Source organism: Labeo rohita, chromosome 14 (genome assembly GCF_022985175.1).
Source record: "Labeo rohita strain BAU-BD-2019 chromosome 14, IGBB_LRoh.1.0, whole genome shotgun sequence".
Taxonomy (NCBI): Eukaryota; Metazoa; Chordata; class Actinopteri; order Cypriniformes; family Cyprinidae; genus Labeo; species Labeo rohita.
Window position 1 is genome coordinate 9,944,237 of NC_066882.1, and position 20,537 is coordinate 9,964,773.

General features: G+C 36.2%; 1 protein-coding gene across 2 annotated transcripts in view; it reads right to left on the minus strand.

The window, feature by feature from the left end:
- Window positions 1-20,271, minus strand: part of gria1a (glutamate receptor, ionotropic, AMPA 1a) — an 86,397-nt gene extending 66,126 nt beyond the window's left edge. Inside the window, exons 1-3 of one of the 2 annotated variants that reach the window (XM_051127452.1) lie at window positions 19,854-20,271; window positions 19,575-19,709; window positions 1,654-1,893 (exon numbers count right to left, since the gene is read on the minus strand). In XM_051127452.1, the coding sequence (XP_050983409.1) occupies window positions 1,654-1,893; window positions 19,575-19,709; window positions 19,854-19,935 (457 nt within the window). In that variant the 5' untranslated portion in view covers window positions 19,936-20,271. The remainder of the gene's footprint in view (window positions 1-1,653; window positions 1,894-19,574; window positions 19,710-19,853) is intronic. The other variant, XM_051127451.1, reaches the window with a different exon arrangement.
- Window positions 20,272-20,537: the final 266 nt, after the last annotated feature.

The following is a 20,537-nucleotide window of genomic DNA, read 5'->3' on the forward strand; positions in this document are numbered from 1 at the left end:
TCCGATCTCTCCTTTAAAAAAAACAAAAAAAAAACAGCTAAATTATTCCAAAGCTTTTTTTTTTTTAATAAATAATAAACTAAACCCAGTTTCATGGCTTGTATGAAATATTTATTGTTTGGCAAATGTCCTTAATTCATTGGCCCTGGTCTGTATGGCAGACAAGTAAATTTTGGACCCTCATTAGAACAACAATGAAACCAGTGTGGGGGTGCTTTGGAATTAGGATTTTCTTTCCACGGCCTTTAGCAAGATACATTTTACTCTGGCACAACAGTTTCATTCTGGCAGATCTCCATGGAGAAAGATGCACAAATGAGCTCCAAGTGCAGGGAGAAATGCATCCACTCAGATCAGAACACTATTGTTCATCCCAGCAACACACAAGCAGGCAGCTCTCTCATGAGTCATATCTATATCTGTCATTACACACCAACATGTTCACAAACAAACCGGGAACAAAAGCTGACTCAATGCGCACACCAGCAATGTGGTGGTAAATACTGGCTCTCAGAAAACCAACCAGCCACATTCAAGAGAGAATTCTAATCGGTGAATTCACTAAACGGTATTCCAGCACAAAAACTGTTTCTTATTCACTAGGCACCCACAAACCATTTTAACCAAGCACTAAATGTGTTGCAATAGCACTACACTATGACTATTTAAGTTCTCATTTCAAAGACACCATAACTGTAATTCTATGCAAACTAACCCTTTATGCAAAATACACAATACCCTATTTAAAGCACTTTTAGAAAGAGATTTAAAGAGAGACTTTCTGTTCATGTCAAGGATTTTCAAACTTTTTGATGCCAAGAAACCCCAAAAATGATAACTACCTTACAATCACCTTACACTGTTTAAAAAGGTCAAATTTGATATTATTTATTTAAACACTATTTTTTTAATTTATTTTTTGTTTATTATTATTATTGTAATAATGATAATATGTTCTTTTTATTATTATTACTGTAAAAATGATAAAAATAAATATTATATTTATTTTTTACTAATTACATTTTAATAATTAATCATTACATTTAAATAAAAATATTGTATTTATTATTATAAGTTGTATAAATAATTATAACAATAATAATAATAATAATAAATTTAAATTACTTTTCTTTTAAAATAAAGCCCCTAGTTTGGAAAACCCTATATCATGGAAGCAGTTATACATAAAATAATTAGGGCTGTCAAACGATTAATCGTGATTAATTGCATGCAAAATAAAAGTCTGTTTACACATAAAATATGTGTGTATACTATGTATATTAATTATGTATATATAAATGCACACACATACACGTATGTAATTAAAAAAATTATGCATATATACACATTTATATTTACATATAATTTATATGTACATATAAATATTTTGTATATATATATAACATTTTTCTTAAATATATACATGCATCTGTGTGAATTTATATATACATAATAAATCTAAACAGCAAACACACATATTTCATGTTAAAACAAACTTTTATTTTGCATGCAATTAATTGTGATTAATCGCGATTAATCATTTGACAGCCCTAAAAATAATGATCAAATGCTAAGGATAAAAGTGTGCATAAACATTGTAGGTGCAGTTAATTCATAATAAATTCCCCCCAAAAGAAAAAAAGCAGGTCTCACCAGAGTCCGAGCTGTACATGTAGACGAACTTAGACCACCTGTAGTGTTCAATTACGCCCACCAGGGCGTCCTGAAGTTCGGGTCTCAGCTGGATGACAAACTGGTTGGAGTTTTCCATGGGGAAGCTGGGCGTCACGAAGCAGACGTGTAGCGCGCCGCAGAAGGACATCAACATGTTGACGGTCTTCCTGTCGTACACGCCGATGATGGCGTACACTCCTTTGGAGAACTGCGAACAGACTGGAGACGACAACAAAACACGATTTACAACACAGACATCATTCACTTCGGATTGTTAGCATCTCGCTGCTTTTATTATTCGCTTCCGAGAAGCAATTAGTAAACATTTCTATATGCATCACTGGACTGGAAATGGTGCGGATGGAGTTTCTGAAGGGCCAGATAATCAATGCGCACAAAGGGTCTCGCTGACATTTACCAAACAGCGGGCCGCTTTTCTATCTCTGTTGCTTTGAACGGTAAATATCTTTTTCTCTCACTGTTGGTGGCAAAATGGCCTCAATCTGTTTCAAACCAGGTTTCCCTGTGTATTTTAATGCTGTATCATACTCTGTTGTTGCTATCTTTGCCCTGGCCGAGGTTATTTTTCACTGCAGCTCCGGGCCTCACGTTTCAATCCCGCAACTAAACAGATTGAAGTTGCAGTCTGTTCGCTGCCCAAGGCCCAAATCCCAGCAGGGGCCGCCTGAGGGGCACAGGGGGAGCAGGAGCGATAGGCATGGCCATCACCCAAACTGCCTGCCCCACAATGCAACAGCCCATAAGCAGTGCAGGGTGCCAGCTCCTCCAGCATGTGTGTCTTTGTGTGTATGTGTGAGTCTGTGACCACTGGCCTTCATCACATGCACTGTGACTCAACATCCGGCTGAAAGATAAACACTTCGTCTGTCATATATAGGTACTGTCTCAATCTGAAGTCGCATACCATGAAATAAACGAGCAAATTATATCTTATAAAGAGAAGGTGATATGTAACACATACTCACTAATTTAAACTGCTCTCTCTGTGCTGTATATAAAAGTCACACGCTTGGTGCTAAGCAATAATGAGTGTGACATGCCTATAGCAGACGCTGCCGTGAGCTCTGAGGTAATATTGGGGGTGTTCTTATCACACGGCTCTGCTTCCTCTGTGACTGATGACTTGCACATTAATTCTGTCTGGGCTGAGCTTTGTGGACCCGGAGAGACAGAGAGAGAGAGAAAGTGAAAAGGGAAAGGAAGGTGGGGGACTGCATTCCTCTGTGTTAGCTATTACTGAAGACATATGGCACATTGAATCGAGATCCTCACCATGCCATATGTGCTTGTCTTGAATGGCTTCACATACCTTCGTTTTTTTAATTCATACAATGTTCATAACCTGTGCTCATTCATCTACAACATATTGTTGAATTGGATTCCTGGCAACAAGCATCAGCATAACATATTCATTAACTTTATTTGATATCGTTTGACATATGACTTCATTCGAAATGACTTAACAGTAATTGCAGCGATATATTGGCTGACTGAACAGAGTTTTAGTGCCTCATGAGGTTTTAAACTTGCAATGCTATCCGAGATATTCACATTGATGTACTTGAGAGTGATGGGAGTGTGAGTCACACTCCTTTCCTGATCCGTTCCCTCTTCTTCTACGCATCATTTCCTGTTCTTTTTCTATTTTCGTATCAATAAAACGTGACAAAAAGGCTAAAAGGATTAAACCTTTTTTTAGGGTGGGTACAATTTTGTAATGTTTTGTGAAATAAGTCTCTTACGCTCACCAAGGCTGCATTTATTTAATCAAAAATACAGTAAAAATAGTAATATTATGAAATATTATTACAGTTTAAAATAACTGTTTTCTTTTTAAATATATTACCGATTTATCATTACTCCAGTCTTCAGTGTCACATGGTCCTTCAGAAATCATTGTAATATTCTGATTTGATGCTCAAAAAAATAACTTTTTATTATCAATGTTAAAAACAGTTATGCTGCTTAATATTTCTGTGGAAACTATGATACAATTTGACGAACCGTGATACATTATGATTATGAATAGAGTTAGAAGAGTTAAAAGCTGCATTTATATATATATATATATGACTGCAAAGTTTTAACAGTAGTATATATATATATATATATATAAAGTCTGTGTCAATTTCCTTAAAGGGATAGTTCACCTGAAAACGCCGGCTCCTGCATCAGCAGCACCACATGCATGTGTTATGTTACTCTCATGAATTTGTGATGAAGTCTGACGTGGAAGAGAAGAAATTTTTGAATAAATTTGTTATTTTTGTTTTCTTTGTGCACAAAAAGTATTCTTGTAAATTCATAACATTAAGGTTGAACCACTGATGTAACATAAAAATGCCATAAAATGGTTTAGTTGCATTCAGAAAGCTCTCGGATTTCATCAAAAACATCTTAATTTGTGTTCCAAAGATGAGCGAAGGTCTTACGGGTTTGGAATGACATGAGGGTGAGTAATTAATGACAGAATTTTCATTTTTGGGTGAACTATCCCTTTAACGGGCCATTTTTTGCCCTATGAATTGTTAGAAAATAAACTTTACTAAAACACTTTCCAGACTCATATTAGTTTAGGTAATTTGTCAGTTTGTTTACTTAATCTTAAGCTCTTCACTAACTTCAAATAAAACTTAGAAGTAACTGTAATTTGTCATTTGAAAAGTAGGGTCATTCGGTGTCAGCTCAACCAGAGGTCCTCGGCTCAAATTTTAGATTTTGCTAACAATTGTTTCTGAATATGCAATGTCATGGATGAATATTTACAGGGTCTAAACAAACTTTCTTTCTAAACAATCTTTTTTTCTAATTTCTAAGGCCCTATATGGTTCAGTTCCTGAGATACTGGAATTTACAATATGGCTCCAGGAGTAAATCGTTATCATTTTCAGTGGTCAAAAATCAAATGTATGTCACTTTGCAAAAAAAATGATACTTCTTTACTTATAAAGAAGAATGATTGAAGAACAAATAAAGTTGAAACTAGAAATCTACCTTGTTTCCTTCTTTCAAGATACCTGCATTGAACTCAGAGAGCCATAAATATTGTTTTTCCAGTTTACATGCCTATAACTCAAGAAGTATTAAATTATCACAATACGATTTAGATGTACTTCTTAATAAACTTTTATTTTAGAATCTTTATTTTTTAAATCCCTACATCGTTAAGTCCCAGAGATATGGGAATCTCAATGATGCTCCATATTCAGATTGTTTAATATGACTCATCTTCAGTGGCTGAAAACAAAATGTTGGTCACTTGTATACAAACGATACTCATTTTATTTAAAGAACATTGTCTGAAGAACAAATAAATGTTGAAATAAGAAATGTATATTGTTTTCCATTATCAAAACAACTACATAGAACACATAGAGCACTAAAATGTTCAAGTTGAGGCACATTACCTTGCTCTCTGTAGTCTATTCATAAGATTCTATATTTGAATCAGTTTCAGGGACATTTGGAAGAAGGGATTTTGTTCATTTTAACAGTTTATGAAGTTACCTACAGTTTAAAAATAGTAGTTAATAGTGGTCACTTTCGCCACACATTGCATTTACATCAATACATCAAAGATTTGCCTCACCTGGATTAGAAATTCATTTACTTTTTTATTGTTATAAAATGTGAAGCATAGTCTTAGATCAAGTAGTGTCTACTGCTAAAGGGCATATTTGGCAGAATCACTGATTGTACCCCAAACATTTCGCTGGGGAAGTTTCTGAAATTTGGTTGATTTGACACAGAATGACCCAGCAGTAAAATCTAAAATATTCTGGTAAAAAGTTTCCAGGTTTCCAGAATAGTAACATAAACACATTTGGTTTTTAATCAGTAACACATTTACAAAAATTTCAATGGAATCCATTTGACACACGGCTGCTGCCACTTCCCACGTGTGCGATAATGTGGAAGCAGATTGGAAGTGTGCGGCTCTCTCTCACTCACATCTGCTTCCCTGTTCTGAAAAGTTCCTCCTGACAGGAAGCACATGGCCGTGTCATCCGACCCTCTAATGACAGGAACACACATGCCGCCTGCAGTGGTTTGTGTTAGCCTGAGTAGAGGCGTAAAACACGATGTGAACACCTCTGGCCAACCTGTGCTCTCTCTGGCCCTGCTAAAGATCCTGGCAGCATCTGCCCGTCCTGGCACCATCTCACAAACAGATCTCCACAGGTCTGTTCGGCCCTACCAGACCCTCGGCGGGGATGACTGATGACTGTATTGAACGTTCAGCTTGTCTGTATTCATGGGACTCGGCGAGCAGAAACTAAACTGATGCAATCAGACTAGAAGCTGCTCTGTAAAAATACATTTACAGTAAAAAAATAAAATAAAACAACAGGTGTGGCTGTCAGAAATTCACAGAGACACAGAAAAGAAGAAATTGTTTGAAAGAGGTTGTTATTTTTGTTTTCCTTAAAGTATTACGGTTGAACCACTGATGTCACATGGACTATTTAAAGATGTCCTTACTATCTTTCAAGGCCTTGAACGTGGTAGTTGCGTTGCTGTCTATGCAGGACCAGAAAGCTTTCGGATTTCATCAAAAAATATCTTAATTTGTGTTCTGAGGATGAATGAAGGTCTTACAGGTTTGAATGACATGAGAGTGAAGATGAGGGTGAACTACACCTTAAAGTTATGTCAATATACAAATCTGCTTGAGCTAACAAAATCAACTTTCTACCTTAAAACGTCCCGCTAATGTTTTTCTTTTGTGTTTCACAAAAGAAATTAGAGATTTCCGAATTCAAAATCAATTTACAACAGCTGGGCTGCTGAACTGGCTTTCCAGCGTTTCTGTTTTTGCTCATCCTAAATTACATCAGTTCCACCTAATATGTGTGAGGACAGTTTATTTAAACGACAGCGTGTCTGAGAGGTTCTTGCCAGGCGGCACTATGGAGTAAACCTGCTTTAAACTGCAGTCTGCGAGCAATCGCAGGTAGACTCCCTCAGGAGAACCGTGGAGACTAAATAGCCATTTCCTTCTCAATCTGTTTCTCTCACTCTTTCTCTTTTCTCCATCCCTCCAATCATGAGCAGAGAACCTGTGGATTATTTGGAGCCTGTGTGCCCTTTCCTGTGTTGTTATTTGTGTATGTTGATGCCCGATAACATGTCAGTTTATAGATTATTTGAATAACTGCAGTGGACTGAATTTTAAAGGACACCAAGCTCCACCTCTTCCATCCACATCCACTGATTTAATGAGGTGCTCTGCTCACTCTTTTGGCCTCCAGTCCTCTGTATAAACACTCATACACACATCATATCCTTCGGCACACACCAGCATACACACACAACCTACATGCCTCACAGTTTAAATATAAAACACACACACACACACCAACATTCAAAATAATTCAGCAATCTCACTCTTGCTACTCACAAGCGACTGCAAATAATACCAGAATAATTACACAAAGACAAGCTTTATAAGATCTTTTTCTCTCTCTCTCACACACGCGTAAGGACACACATAAACCTGTCCATACTCATTGACGGGAGTTACACGTCATTACCCTATACAGTCGAGCGTATGGCTGTGGGCGCTCAAGGGGAGATGTAGTAATAATCACTCCTGTACCCTGCTGTATTTATGCCCTAAGTGGACAGTTCCAGGTCAGCTATACATAATGTGTTATTTCCAAGGAATTCGACCTTTGCAAATACAGTATGGTATGACAACAAAAGCCAGGGTTTTGCATCATTTGCATGTACTCATTGTTTGCTCATGTCCTGTGGTACTTCCATTCAGTCACAATGGCTGATGACTTACAAATGTTAGAATGCTTTGTCTATAATATTTGTAATATTTTTATTTATGTATTTTATAATATGTGACCCTGGACCACAAAACCAGTCATAACGGTCAATTTTTTGGACAATATTTGGCTGAAATACAATTATTTAAAAATCTGGAATCTGAGGGTGCAAAAAGATCTAAATATTGAGAAAATTGCTTTTAAAGTTGTCCAAATGAAGTTCTTAGCAATGCATATTACTAATCAAAAATTAAGTTGTGATATATTTATGGTAGGACATTCACAAAATATATTCATGGTACATGATCTTTACTTAATATCCTAATGATTTTTGGTATAAAAAATATATAATTTTGACCCATGCAATGTATTTTTGGCTATTGCTACAAATAATAATAATTATTATTATAATAATAATAATATAATGTTTTATTTAGTGCTGTCAAATTGATTAATCACATCCAAATAAAAGTTAGTGTTTACACATTATATGTGTATATTTTATATATGTGACCCTGGACCACAAAACCAGGCTTTGTTGCACGGGTATAATTGTAGCAATAGCCAAAAATACATTGGATGGGTCAATTTCCTTCGATTTTCCTTTTATGCCAAAAATATATAAAAACTTAATTTTTGATTAGTAATATGCATTGCTATGAACTACATTTGGACAACTTTAAAGGCGATTTTCTCAATATTTTGATTTTTTTTTTGCACCCTCAGATTCCAGATATTCAAGATAGTTGTATCTCGACCAAATATTATCCTATCCTAACAAACCATACATCAACGGAAAGCTTATTTATTCAGCTTTCAGATGATATATATATCTCAATTTTGAGAAATGTATACTTATGACTGTTTTTGTGGTCCAGGGTCACATATACATGCGTGTATTTTTATATATACACATATTTTACATTTTAAGAAAAATGTTAATCGTGATTAACCAATTTTACAGCACTAGTTTTATTATAAGTAAAATATTATTATTTCATAAAAATATATAATATTACATTATTCACATTTTTAGCTATATAATATTTTAAAGTCAGAAATTTAAATTGTCTTTTTCTTCCCTACTGTGACATATATCTGATTGAAATTGATATGTTAATGGTAATGTTTTTGATTAAAGATTATGAGGGCACAAAAAATAGCTAATTATAATATCAACAAATAATTTATAACAAACACTGCAATATTCAAAAATAATAAGAAATGTCATTTTTTTCATAGTGACTATAATTACATTATAAAATCTCTAATAATAATTTGAACCTACAAATTCACATGATCCAGAAGTTTCAGGTATTTTCAATGGAATAGAATAATTTCTGCTCTTCCCTGAATGTACAGAAGAGCATCCTGAGAAATCTTTTTGTTGTGGATAACGGTAGTCATGTTCTAAACCGGTCTGCTGACAAGGCCTCTCAGGGCTGAAACGGCTGTTATCACTCCTGCAACAGGAGAACAAACCAATTTAGTGAAAGCCAGCGGCGACCTCAGAAAGATGTTTTTTTTTTTCCTGCTACCCAAACACAACAAATAGCCTGAGCACTGCATCTCATTTTGTCCATCATGTCTGATGCAGTAAAAGAGAATAAAATATTGACAGTTTAAGCTTCAGCGTGATGTTTGTGTCATTATATAAAAACAACTAAATTATCCTGCCTACCGGTTGACATTAAGAGTTACAGCTGTGGCCCTAAAGCATTATTTAAAAGCCACACAAACACTTTTGAAAGATTTCCAACAAACGTCTCCTTGAAGTCCATAAAGTCAGTCTGTCCAGTACAGTACATATCGTTTCTGTTTAGATTTAGCTGTGTTTAAAACAGCATGACAACAACCAAGCTGTGACTGCCTTTAATGATAATGGTATACAGAGTTACAGGTCGTTCATACTGAGCGTCACAAATAGCTCTCAGTGCAGCAAAAGAGATCCAGTGTTGGGTGGGTGGAAGCCCTCAGGTGCAGAGACCACTGCTCTGGCCAAATGAGAGTTCACTGCTTCAGAATGAGTCACCTGCACAAGACCATGAGAGTGTGAATCACATAAATATGGAGGAGAATAAAATCCATCTCAGTGGCAAATGTGATGGGCCGGCACACACCGGGTGGCACAAATGTGTGCCCACAACAGCATGTATCCAACCAATCAATGCCCGAATTATTCAGGTGATGCAAAGCTGAATTTTCAGCAGCCATCGTGCCATTCTTCAGTGTCACATGATCCTTCAGAAATCAATCAAATATGCAGATTTGATCCTCGAGAAACCTTTATTAATATTATTATCAATGTTGAAAATTGTTGTGCAATGCCCGTCCAAATTCTTGCAGCTTTTCCAGCAACAAGCTACTCTTCCAAACAGTGGTATTGATCGATAAAACGTTATTTCAATGTTTTATGGCATTTTGCAGCTCTATATTCAGACAGCATGTTTGGATATATCCACAAACTCACATACGCACACACCTAATGCATGTGAGCACAATAATAAGCTCCCAGATGAGAAGCCTTCCTCTCATGTGGATGGATATTAAACTCAAGGATCAGAGCACTAAGTAGGCCAAAAGAGTGTTAGGGCAGGCTGACCAGAAAACTTGACACTCAGTCTTGGTGTGCAGGGGATGAACAAAACGGTCACACTTTCAAAGAGTGCTAATAGTGCTGTGAGCCCGAGGCCGCTGGGCTCAGTATGTGTCCTCGACATCACGGAAAGGACAAAAGCACCATCCTCCGACAGGCATCAGTTTCACATATTAGCTCTTGTGTTTAAGCAGAGTTGCAAAGGATGAAAGAGGCAGATGTCGGCTGAAGTCAGAGACGGGCTGGTCTCCACACTTTGTTTCACCAGTGTAAAGAACAATGGCGTATTAATGCCTAATTAAGCTGATACTTGAGAAAACCAGACCATTCACAAGGCATCTTAAGAGACAGCAGGCTGACCCACAAACACAGACCTAAGTATTGGAATCATAAGAAGTCTGGTTCTGATTCCATTTTTTTGTACTTCTGAGGAAGCAATAGAAATAGAAGGATATGTGGTCAATTCATTATTTCTGGGCACCCAGACTTTCTCTCTTTCATCATGTTCAATTCAGACAGTAAGCTCACAATTCAGCTAAAATAAATTCAGTAGCAGTCGTGCAAAACCACTGAATAGCAGTGCTAGACTCTATTAAAGTGTTTTAAGAACAGTTTTGCATCCATGTCACTAGAAGAATACAAATGTTTATGGTTTTATGGTTGGTAACATTATTTTTCAACATTTTTACAAGTATTGTAAGCTCACTTAGGCCTATTTATAGGACCCAATGATTTACGTGATGCAGAAAACGCAGACAGAATTGCAGAATCCAGTCATAAAAATGGAATTTACACAGAATGTCATGGAGTTTGTCAAATTTCGGAGGAATAAATCAAAAGTAGGTCAGTACACATAGATCAAAACATGTATGGACAAGTGTCTGTGAATATTAAGCCACAAAAAAAATACTAAAAATATTTAAATATGAATCCTGCATGTTCTGAATCTGTTTAAATGGCGCAGATGTGTGGTTTTCAGTCTTTGCTGTCTCCATATATGAGTACATGAACACATAAACATAATCTCTAATGCTCTGAGAGTCACTTCGTGAGCATTTTACAGTTTCTTTTGAGAAAAACTAGGCTATCGTCATAAAGGTCTTCAAAGCAACCTGTCAAAAGAAACTGTGACAGAAATATATTACTAATTGTAATTACAGTACCACTACTAATAAAATTATTATCAAAACACTATTCTTAGGGAATATTTACCAGATAAATTATTTACTAAAATTTATTTACCTGAAAAAAAAAAAAGTAAATACACAACACAGTATTTCTGAAAAAAATAAATAAAAATAAAATAAATAAAAATAAAACAATAATAAATTATTTTAAAAAAATAAAATAAATTAATTAGAGATGCTCTTGATTATTAAAATGTAATGAAATCATTAAAATGGAATCCAAAAAAAAAACATTACAGAAAACACAGAATTTGAGAAAAATAAAATTGAATTTGAGAAAAAAAAATATTTAATAGGGCCTTAGAAATGTAATATTTTTGTTAAACTTTTAATAAATTGCTACTTAATTGTGTACATTTCATTATTTCAATTAATTAGACATGCATTTTGATTCATATATATATTTTTATTTAACCTTTAAAACAGAGTCTAGAAAAATTAAAATGGAAAAACAGAATCCAGAAAAATTTAAATGGAATTTTACTAAATAAAATGAAATTTGGAAAAAAATAAAATGGATTTTATAGGGCCCTACATTTATTTGATCAAAAGTACAGTAATACTGAAGTATTACTACAAATTTAAACAACCATTTTCTATTTTAATGTTTTTTAAACATGTAATTTAATCCTGTGATGGCAAAACTGAATTTTCAGCATCAATTCTCCAGTCTTCAATCTCACATGATCCTTCAGAAATCATTCTAATATGCTGATTTGCACTGATCCTAAATTTGTGAGCATAACTAAATCTATGTTTGTACAAAAACACTACAATTAATTTGTAAATTTGTTCACTTTTTAGGCTTAATTTAATTATATAGAAAACCTTTCTTGAAACTGATTAAGTTCAATAAATGGTTTGATTTTCTGAGACTAGTATTTTTTTATTTTCATCCCTACACATGAACCAGATTTCATAAAACATTGTCCTAACATGGATAACACAGCCTATGGTTACATCTCCACAAGCACTTAAACCTACAGGGATTAGAATTAAAAACCCTTCTCAAATTCTCTATGGTGATGTCAGCCAAGACAGACGCATGTGTCCTCATTAAAACAGGAAGCTCAGGCTATATGGGGCATCCTCCTAATGAAGCATAATTGGACTGCTTCCACTATTTAACATTGGCACTATATGATGGTATGGGGACAGTAGAGTTTCTTGCACTAGATAACAATGTCAAAGCAAGACTGTCTCATACTGAATGTATTCTTCAGGCTGTTACATTGATTCTTGTATTTGTCATTTCCAGCTTGAAAATCAAAAGCTTCCCTTAGTGTTTTACCACCTTTAAATTCTTTGTTCTAGTTTTATATAAAAAAAACCACAGCATGGTACCAGTTGTCATGTTTTTGAGGAAGAGAAGACAGATGGGAGCAGACGTGATGCTCTCTTTGTCTCTCATTAATGTAAAGGACTGTGCAAGACAAGAGAGTCTCTGTTCGTCTCTCAGACTGAACATGACAGCTCTTCTCTTTGCCTCATTGAGAAGTACATCCCTCGCTGGATCCCTTCTCACAGTTCTCACAAAAACCAACAGCTACAGTAAACCAGAGATATATAAATCCACCACATATGAGCGTCAGTCACCTCTGTGTTATTGTTGCAAATGCCAAAGACATATGCAACTGTATTGGATTTTTCCCAAGCTGCTGGTGTGAAAAGCTGCCATGCGATGCTCTGAAAGACTGGTGCTGTTATTGGTGTATGCTTTAGTGCAAAAGTCACAATTAACAGTTTGAGACTGAGATCCAGACCAGCACTGGTTCTATCCAAATCACATAAATTATAAATACTACCGTTCAAACGTTTAAGGTTGGTAAGAGGTCATCGGATGCCCATTTTCCACAAGTTGATATGATTCTTTAGAGTCTTAATGAGAAGCCTATAACATACTTTGGTTAAAAATTCTTAGCAGTATTGTAAAAAAACACACTTTTTACCTTCAAAATCAGCCCTGTTCAGAGTGAGCCATTCTGTTGCAAGGTCCTTTAAATGCTAATGAGCTCTGCTCGCCCCGCTCTCTTCTGTGGGGTGATGGGCAGTTCTGTTTACTTTAGCCACGTTTAGCCACGAAACTTGCTAAGCACATTATTAAGAAAGGGCGATTCACAAAGATGCATCACTTCTGCTGTATGTGAAGCTGCATCACGAATGATTCACGTGAACATAGTTGCATTTTTGTAGATCGGAAGCATTCACTTCGAAAACAAAAGTAACGTTAATCTTCTCCCTCTACACCAGTGTCGAAACAATGGCGGTTGGAGTCAGACTGTTCAAACAGCTCATTCAGGGCGGGTCTAAGGTAAGACGGTTGTGTCAATCAACTATCGTGGGAGTGACCTCGGTGATGTCACACCGACAAGAAGCTGAGAATGGTTTGATTTGAAAAAGGGGATATTTTTGTTTTACCACTGAGTGGATTTTTATCATAAAAGGGTGGTTGTGTACACTACCAACACATATTTATGTTCAAACAACATGTGAAAGTGAATTTTGCATCCGATGACCCTTTAAAGGGCACCTATTATGCCCCTTTCTACAAGATGTAATATAAGTCTCAGGTGTCCCCAGAATCAGTCTGTGAAGTTTCAGCTCAGAATACTCCACATATCATTTATGATTATGCCTATTTTGAGTGGAAGCAGAAATGCATGTCTCTTTAAATGCAAATGAGCTGCTGTTTCCCACCCCCTTTTCCAGAATAAGGCTGTGCCTTTACAGCTTGCATCTCAGATACTCTGTTAAAAAAACTTCTGTTTGGTTTTGATTATCATGTCTATCGTGCTGAAATCATCCATTTTAAAGCCATATCTATCTTCTGATATACAGTTTTCTGAGCACACACATCCAAAGCATGCAGATTAAGGGGTGGTAATATTATAATAAGATCCCCTTCCTGCGTCACTAGGGGAGCAAAATTTAAGCGGCTCATTTTTTCACATGCTTGTAGTGAAAGGCTTACTAAAACAAAGTTACTGGCTTGTGCTTTTTCACGTTTTCTGGGTTGCTAGATGCACCCAATTATAGCACTTAAACACAAAAAGTCATTTCCCACTTTAGGTTTCTAAAAGAATTTGCTCACCAAGGCTGCATGCATTTGATTGAAAACACAGTAAATGATATTATTAATATTTGTGAAATATTACTACAGTTTAAAAAACACTCTTTTCTAAAGTAATAATTTTAAAATGTAATTGATTTCTGTGATGTAAAAATGAATTTTCAGCAGCGTTCCGCCAGTCTTTAGTCACATGATCCTTTAGAAATCATTCTAATATGCTGATTAGCACAAGAAACTTTTATTATTATTATCAATGTTGAAAATAGTTGTGTGTGCTTAAAATTTTTGCAGAAACCGAAATAATCTTTTTTCAGTTCAAAAACACAACATTTATTTAAAATAGAAATCTTTTCTAACATTATAAATGTCTTTACTGTCAGTGCATACTTGATACAAAAAAGCATTAATTTAATTAAAAAATAAGCAGAAAATGTAATCATGTTTTTCTTCATATTGGACTGTTAAGATACACATTGCATAGGCAGCAAAGAAGCTGACAAGGTGTGTTTACACAATTTCAGTGCCATGCGAATGGCTGTATGGGGGTAGACAGCACATTGATTATAATTGGAGTGATTTAGTGGCTAACTGTAGGTTGTTTACGGTTGCCAAGCAACAGCACAACCTGTAATACAGAATTCAACAGATGTGTGGTCACAGGTGCGCAGCGGCTTTGAGTGTGGCTCATCCAATCAGAATTTCTAATGTTTATTTTGTGATTTTTGATTCATTGCTTGGACTTTGTCTGTGGGACTGAACCTCTTGGCACTTTAATTGAATGTCCTACTTTAGGGAATCCCATCCATGTCATTTATTCATTCAGGATTTTGAGATCTTGTTGCTCTGGTGACTGAGGGCGATCCCTTCCCCCTGTCCGGTCTCCTGTTACACAATAAGACAACACCCCGGGGCAAACTCCCCCAACAGACACAATCCTAGAAATCCACTACCGTGCTGCCTGTGCGCATTTCGACATGCAGAAAGACTTGCTGCAGAGGGTTATTATTTTCTTCTCAGAGCGAAACACTGAAAGACATTTCAGGCTTATGATAGAAACCGCTGCTGCTTTCTGAGATACTCTGATGCATGTTTACAGCCGTCTCCCAAGAGCAATCACATCAGATGCAAAGGTGTAAACTACATATTGTGAAACACCTAATAAAAGAAAACACACGCACATACTATTCTTCAACAGTAGCAGAGCAGGGGGAAAAAAAACGATGTTTCATTTAGAGCATTATATTACGAGACTTCACTCAGTGCAGATCAAATTATAGCACTTGTAAATACGCTCAATTCAGTTCTTTGTCCTGAAGCGTGCTAATATTCTTCTGGCCTGAAGGCTTTCTTTCTTGAAGGTCTATGAAAGCACACTCTCCCATAGATCTTTAAGTGGGCTCTTGAGTCTTTGCATGCAGGAATAGGTGAACATCTCATATTGATTGTAGAGTCTTTGCATGGGGTCCGGATATTGATCAGCTCTAATTCTGCTCACGGATCAAATAAAGGAATCTACCATTAGCTGTGAGGACTTCAAATGTCAGCGAGACGGTTGGGGGTCATTGAATAAATTGCATTCCACCTTTATACAGACACATTCTTCTGAAATTGAAAGTGAATGTGTCTGGATACAAAAAAAAAAAAAAAAAAACTGTCTGGTTTATGAATCATCTATTTGAATTATTTGTCTACCATCAGGCATCTGATTAATATTACCTCTCTAGATATAGAGGATATCTAAATTTAGCTTCAGCTTAATGTACAGTAATAAGAGTTATCATCCAACCGGTGAAAACACAGACCGCAGCAGAAATTAAATCAAATATGGCTTTGGGAAATCAATAGTTATTGTATTCAACTGATGCTGTATTTCATATATTAATGAACAATAGCAGCACACACAATATACCTATAATTTAAAAGCACAAAAGCTTAGCCCTCAAGTTCTGTTGAGATTGATTCTGATTCTATCCAGAAACCTAATTTTTTAGCATTTAGAAAAAAGAAGCATCAATTATATATTACAGTAAGTTCACTAAAGAAAATTACATTGTGATTAAATTAACTGCATTTATTTATTCTGTATTTTGGGGGTCTCTAAGACCATAAATATTAGTAACAAGACTTTATTAGAGAATGAGCATATCAACATTATTATCATTTCTTTTAAGAAGATATTTCAAAAAATGTTCGTAACCAAACAACTACTTCAAAACATCTTGTGTATGTAATAAAATAAATGGTAACACTTGTTACTTACTTAACATGTAGTTAATGTATTAACTAACATGAACTCAAAAATATTTTAATTAGTGATTGTGCCACATATTGCCATTTGCATCTTTACATTTAATCTTAGTAGCTAGAATTTTGCAATCCATCATTATGTTGTGTATTTTAAAGCATTAACGAAAGTTAATTATTTTAACTAGTAACACTTTACAATAAGGTGTCATTTGTTATGACCAGTTAATGTATTAACTAACATGAACAAATAATTAACAATACATTTATTACAGTATTTATTAATCTTTTTTAACGTTAGTTAAAAAATACAGTTGTTCATTGTTAGTTCATGTTCACAGTGCATTAACTAATGTTAACAAACACAACTTGTGATTTTAATAATGCATTAAATGTTGAAATTAATTTGAACTAAGATTAATAAATTCTGTAGAAGTATTGTTCATTCTTAGTTTCTTAGCGTAACCTTATTGTAAAGTGTTACTGAAGAAATAAATTCATACAGGTTTGAAACGACATGAGGGTGAGCAAGCGCTGACATAATTTTTATTTTTGAGTGATCTATCCCTTTAACTAACATTAACTAACAATTAGCAATATGTTTGGGACCATTTTAACCTGTTACTGTTACTTAATACAAGCATTCATGTCCATGTTAGTTCACAGTGCATTAACAAATGTTAAAGGATAAAGTATGTTAGTTAACAAATGTAGTTAACCAATGATAGCAAACTAAACCTTATTGTAAACCTATTAACATTAGCTATTAAAATGGCCTTGAAGTCTCTGAGACCCCAAACAGAACATGAGGGCTCCATGTGTTCTTATTACACCTTCCAATTATCAATAAACATGTGCTTTCCCAGGTCCCACAGCACTTCTTATTTAATCAACCTTTGCCCCAGAACAATCCTGCGCTCTTTTTTCTGTGTACTCAACCCCCTCTGGTACAGCCTGGCAGGTGCTGACGGGGATGGTTTGCTCTAAGGATTGAGCCCACACAGAGGGGGAGCAGCTGAGGGTAAGTTTCCTCAGGCATCTCCGGACACACATTCAGTTCCTGGCACAAGAGGCCATTCAGCATTACACAGAGTCGGGGCCTTCACAGCACTCCTCTCACAGCTCACTGCGTGAGGACTGCCCATTCACTATGCAACATATCAGGACAGGAGCACAGAGTGATACAAGAGACCTTCGATTATCCCAGACAAACTGCTGCCGCACTTAAATATGACTGAGCTTCATAATGGGTCAGTGAATAACACATGCCTTATCTTGAGGAAAAAAGTGCAAGAACATCATTGACTAATGAGCATGTTGAATTTTCCACCTGAGAGAGCACCATGAAATTCATAGAGGGGCTGATTTGTCTCTTCACGCTGTTAAAAATCCCCAAAGCACACCTGACAGAATCAGTGAATGGAGTTTAATTACACTGTTGGGAAACCTCCGCATTAGTATTTGGAACTGCATCCTAATATTTGTTAATAAGGCCATTGTGCAATTGTTTTCATCTGATTGGTTTCCTCAAGACCAGAGAGAAGGCATGAGGTTCTGATGGATGTCTTGACACACACTGAATGTATGAAACGAGGATGAGGTGGGAGGGTCTATGCATAGCTCAGAACTCAGAATTCACATCAAGAAAAGAAATATTGGTAGCCCGGGGGGAGACGAATGCTTAGATTTAATGTGCATTTCTTTGATGTGCTCTCAGTAGTATTACAGAACAAAGAATATTTAAAACATGCTACAGAACTGAAAGACATCTTCACACTGATTTTCATACTCAAGTGTCTAGTTTGCGTCATATTTTGAAAAAGAAAATCTATTCTCGCTCTACATTCTTTGATGCTTTCGTGAGAAAAAGAAACTGAGAAAGAGTCAGATAGCACAGTGTTTCCCAACCTTTTTTTCCTCCCATGAGTACGGCTCAAGAATCCCCTCATCACACAAAACAAGAAATATGTTCTTCTTAAATTAAGTTATAATGGACATCATTCACCATTAGCATTATTTTAAGTGTCCGCCATTGCAATGATTCACTTTTGAAACATAACAATCAATTATGGAAGTACTGGAAACAATACTGGAAATGTCTAGATGCAAATATAAAAGACCTATGTAAATTTATTTACAAATAAAAGTCAAAATTCTGTTTTAGATCTTTAGCAAAGAAAGATTGTAAATCTAAATATTAAGTACCCCTTGTTGGGAATCACTGATACATAGACTAACAAAATAGACATTTCACATCCCCTGTCTATAACCTCACTATTGCTGCTGTTAGACATGAGTCTAAAGAGCTTGAAAGTCATTGATTAATCAATTCATTGGCTATTAACGCTTGTTTTCTTCAGCAGCGCTTTGATCCTGTGTTCTGTACAACGGAAGGTGCCACACGTTGTGCGCTTTCAGACTAGAAACACAATACCTTACAGGCTATTAAGGCATAAAATGACCTGTGACCCAGAATAGCTGATCGACAACTCCAAAATGTTATACACTCAAATAATAAGCATTATAAACATAACAGAACGGTTTCGTTGATGATATATCAGCGACGAAGCGCGCACGTCCATCATGACGCATAATTGAGATTAATTGCACGCACGGCAGTGAAACGAAATTAACAAAAATGACGTACAAAAATGTGCTTAACTTGATGATTAGGTTATTGCCCAACGACACATTCCAGGCATAACGCGTTAACGCGCATTTATACGTCTGAACCCTGCACTTTCTGCACTTGTGAACCACATATCGCTAATACATTTAAAAAGCGCCACGTTTGATGCCAAAAATATTAGTCTTTAATACAAAACAGATCGATTTTTTTCTCCGCGAGGAATGCGCAACAGGGAGACAAAAACTTTTACATCCTTTCACTTCTTCATTTTATAATCCTGCCATCAGAGCAACAGATAGACGTGAACAGCAGCTGCAGTGCGTTGATATTCACCACATACGTTTATCTCTACACTGTAAAAACAGGTTGTACTCACAAGCATATGTCATGGAGAAGCTATTCCCCATTTTGACCATATCCACTTGAGGTACCAGTTTAGGGATATCCTGGTGATGCGAGAGCGCAAACCGAAACACTTCATATTCGTGTGATTCGGTTGGGAATAACCCTCCTGTGGGGGAAGACAAAAATCCCACAATACATTAAAACAACCTCGGAATGTTTCTGCTAAAACAAGTGAAACGACTAATCCAATATTTTTTATTCATAACGCAACATTCTACACTCCATCCTTCACTTTTTTTTATTCACTCACCTATGTTGATATTACTTGGAAAACTGGAACCGAAGCACAATCCCAGAAAACTGGTGCAGAGCAGTGTGAGGCTTCGCTGCATATTTCCTTTTGCATTAGCGAAGAAAAAGAAAGCCAAATCCCAAGCATGGGTATGCGCGTGGTGTAGAATATCTCTGCTGGATGCTCTCACACTATCCGCACATCGGCGAGTGAGCAGCGTGGATTACAGGTGCACCTCTTTGCGCGCTGCGTCCTTGTGTGTTGCGCTCCCAGCCGTTCCTTCAGCACAAGCAGCACTTCCTCTGAGAGCCGCGGGCGCGCAAGAGAGAGAGAGCGAGTGAGCGAGGGACTGATAACCGTATTCCACTCCAGAGCAACACCGTGTGTGGACTTTCTTCTCACGTTCACAATTACTCTGTATGACTGAATTACACAGCGGTCTCTCGTGCGCGTCTTGTTCGATGGCGAACAACGCGTAAACAAACACGAGCGCATGCTTTGAAATGATGTTTTAGACCTTTGTCACTTCAAGATCCTCTATTGTCAGAGACAATAATCGGAGGGTTCTGTTTTTTCTTCCTATTTCCTTTGGTTTCCTCTCATGGAGTGATTCTTTCCAGTTTCAAGAACTGTATGTTCTTCAGTAAAAACAACAGTTGTTGTGAGGACAAATGTAAATAGAAAATATGATGCTGGTTTACA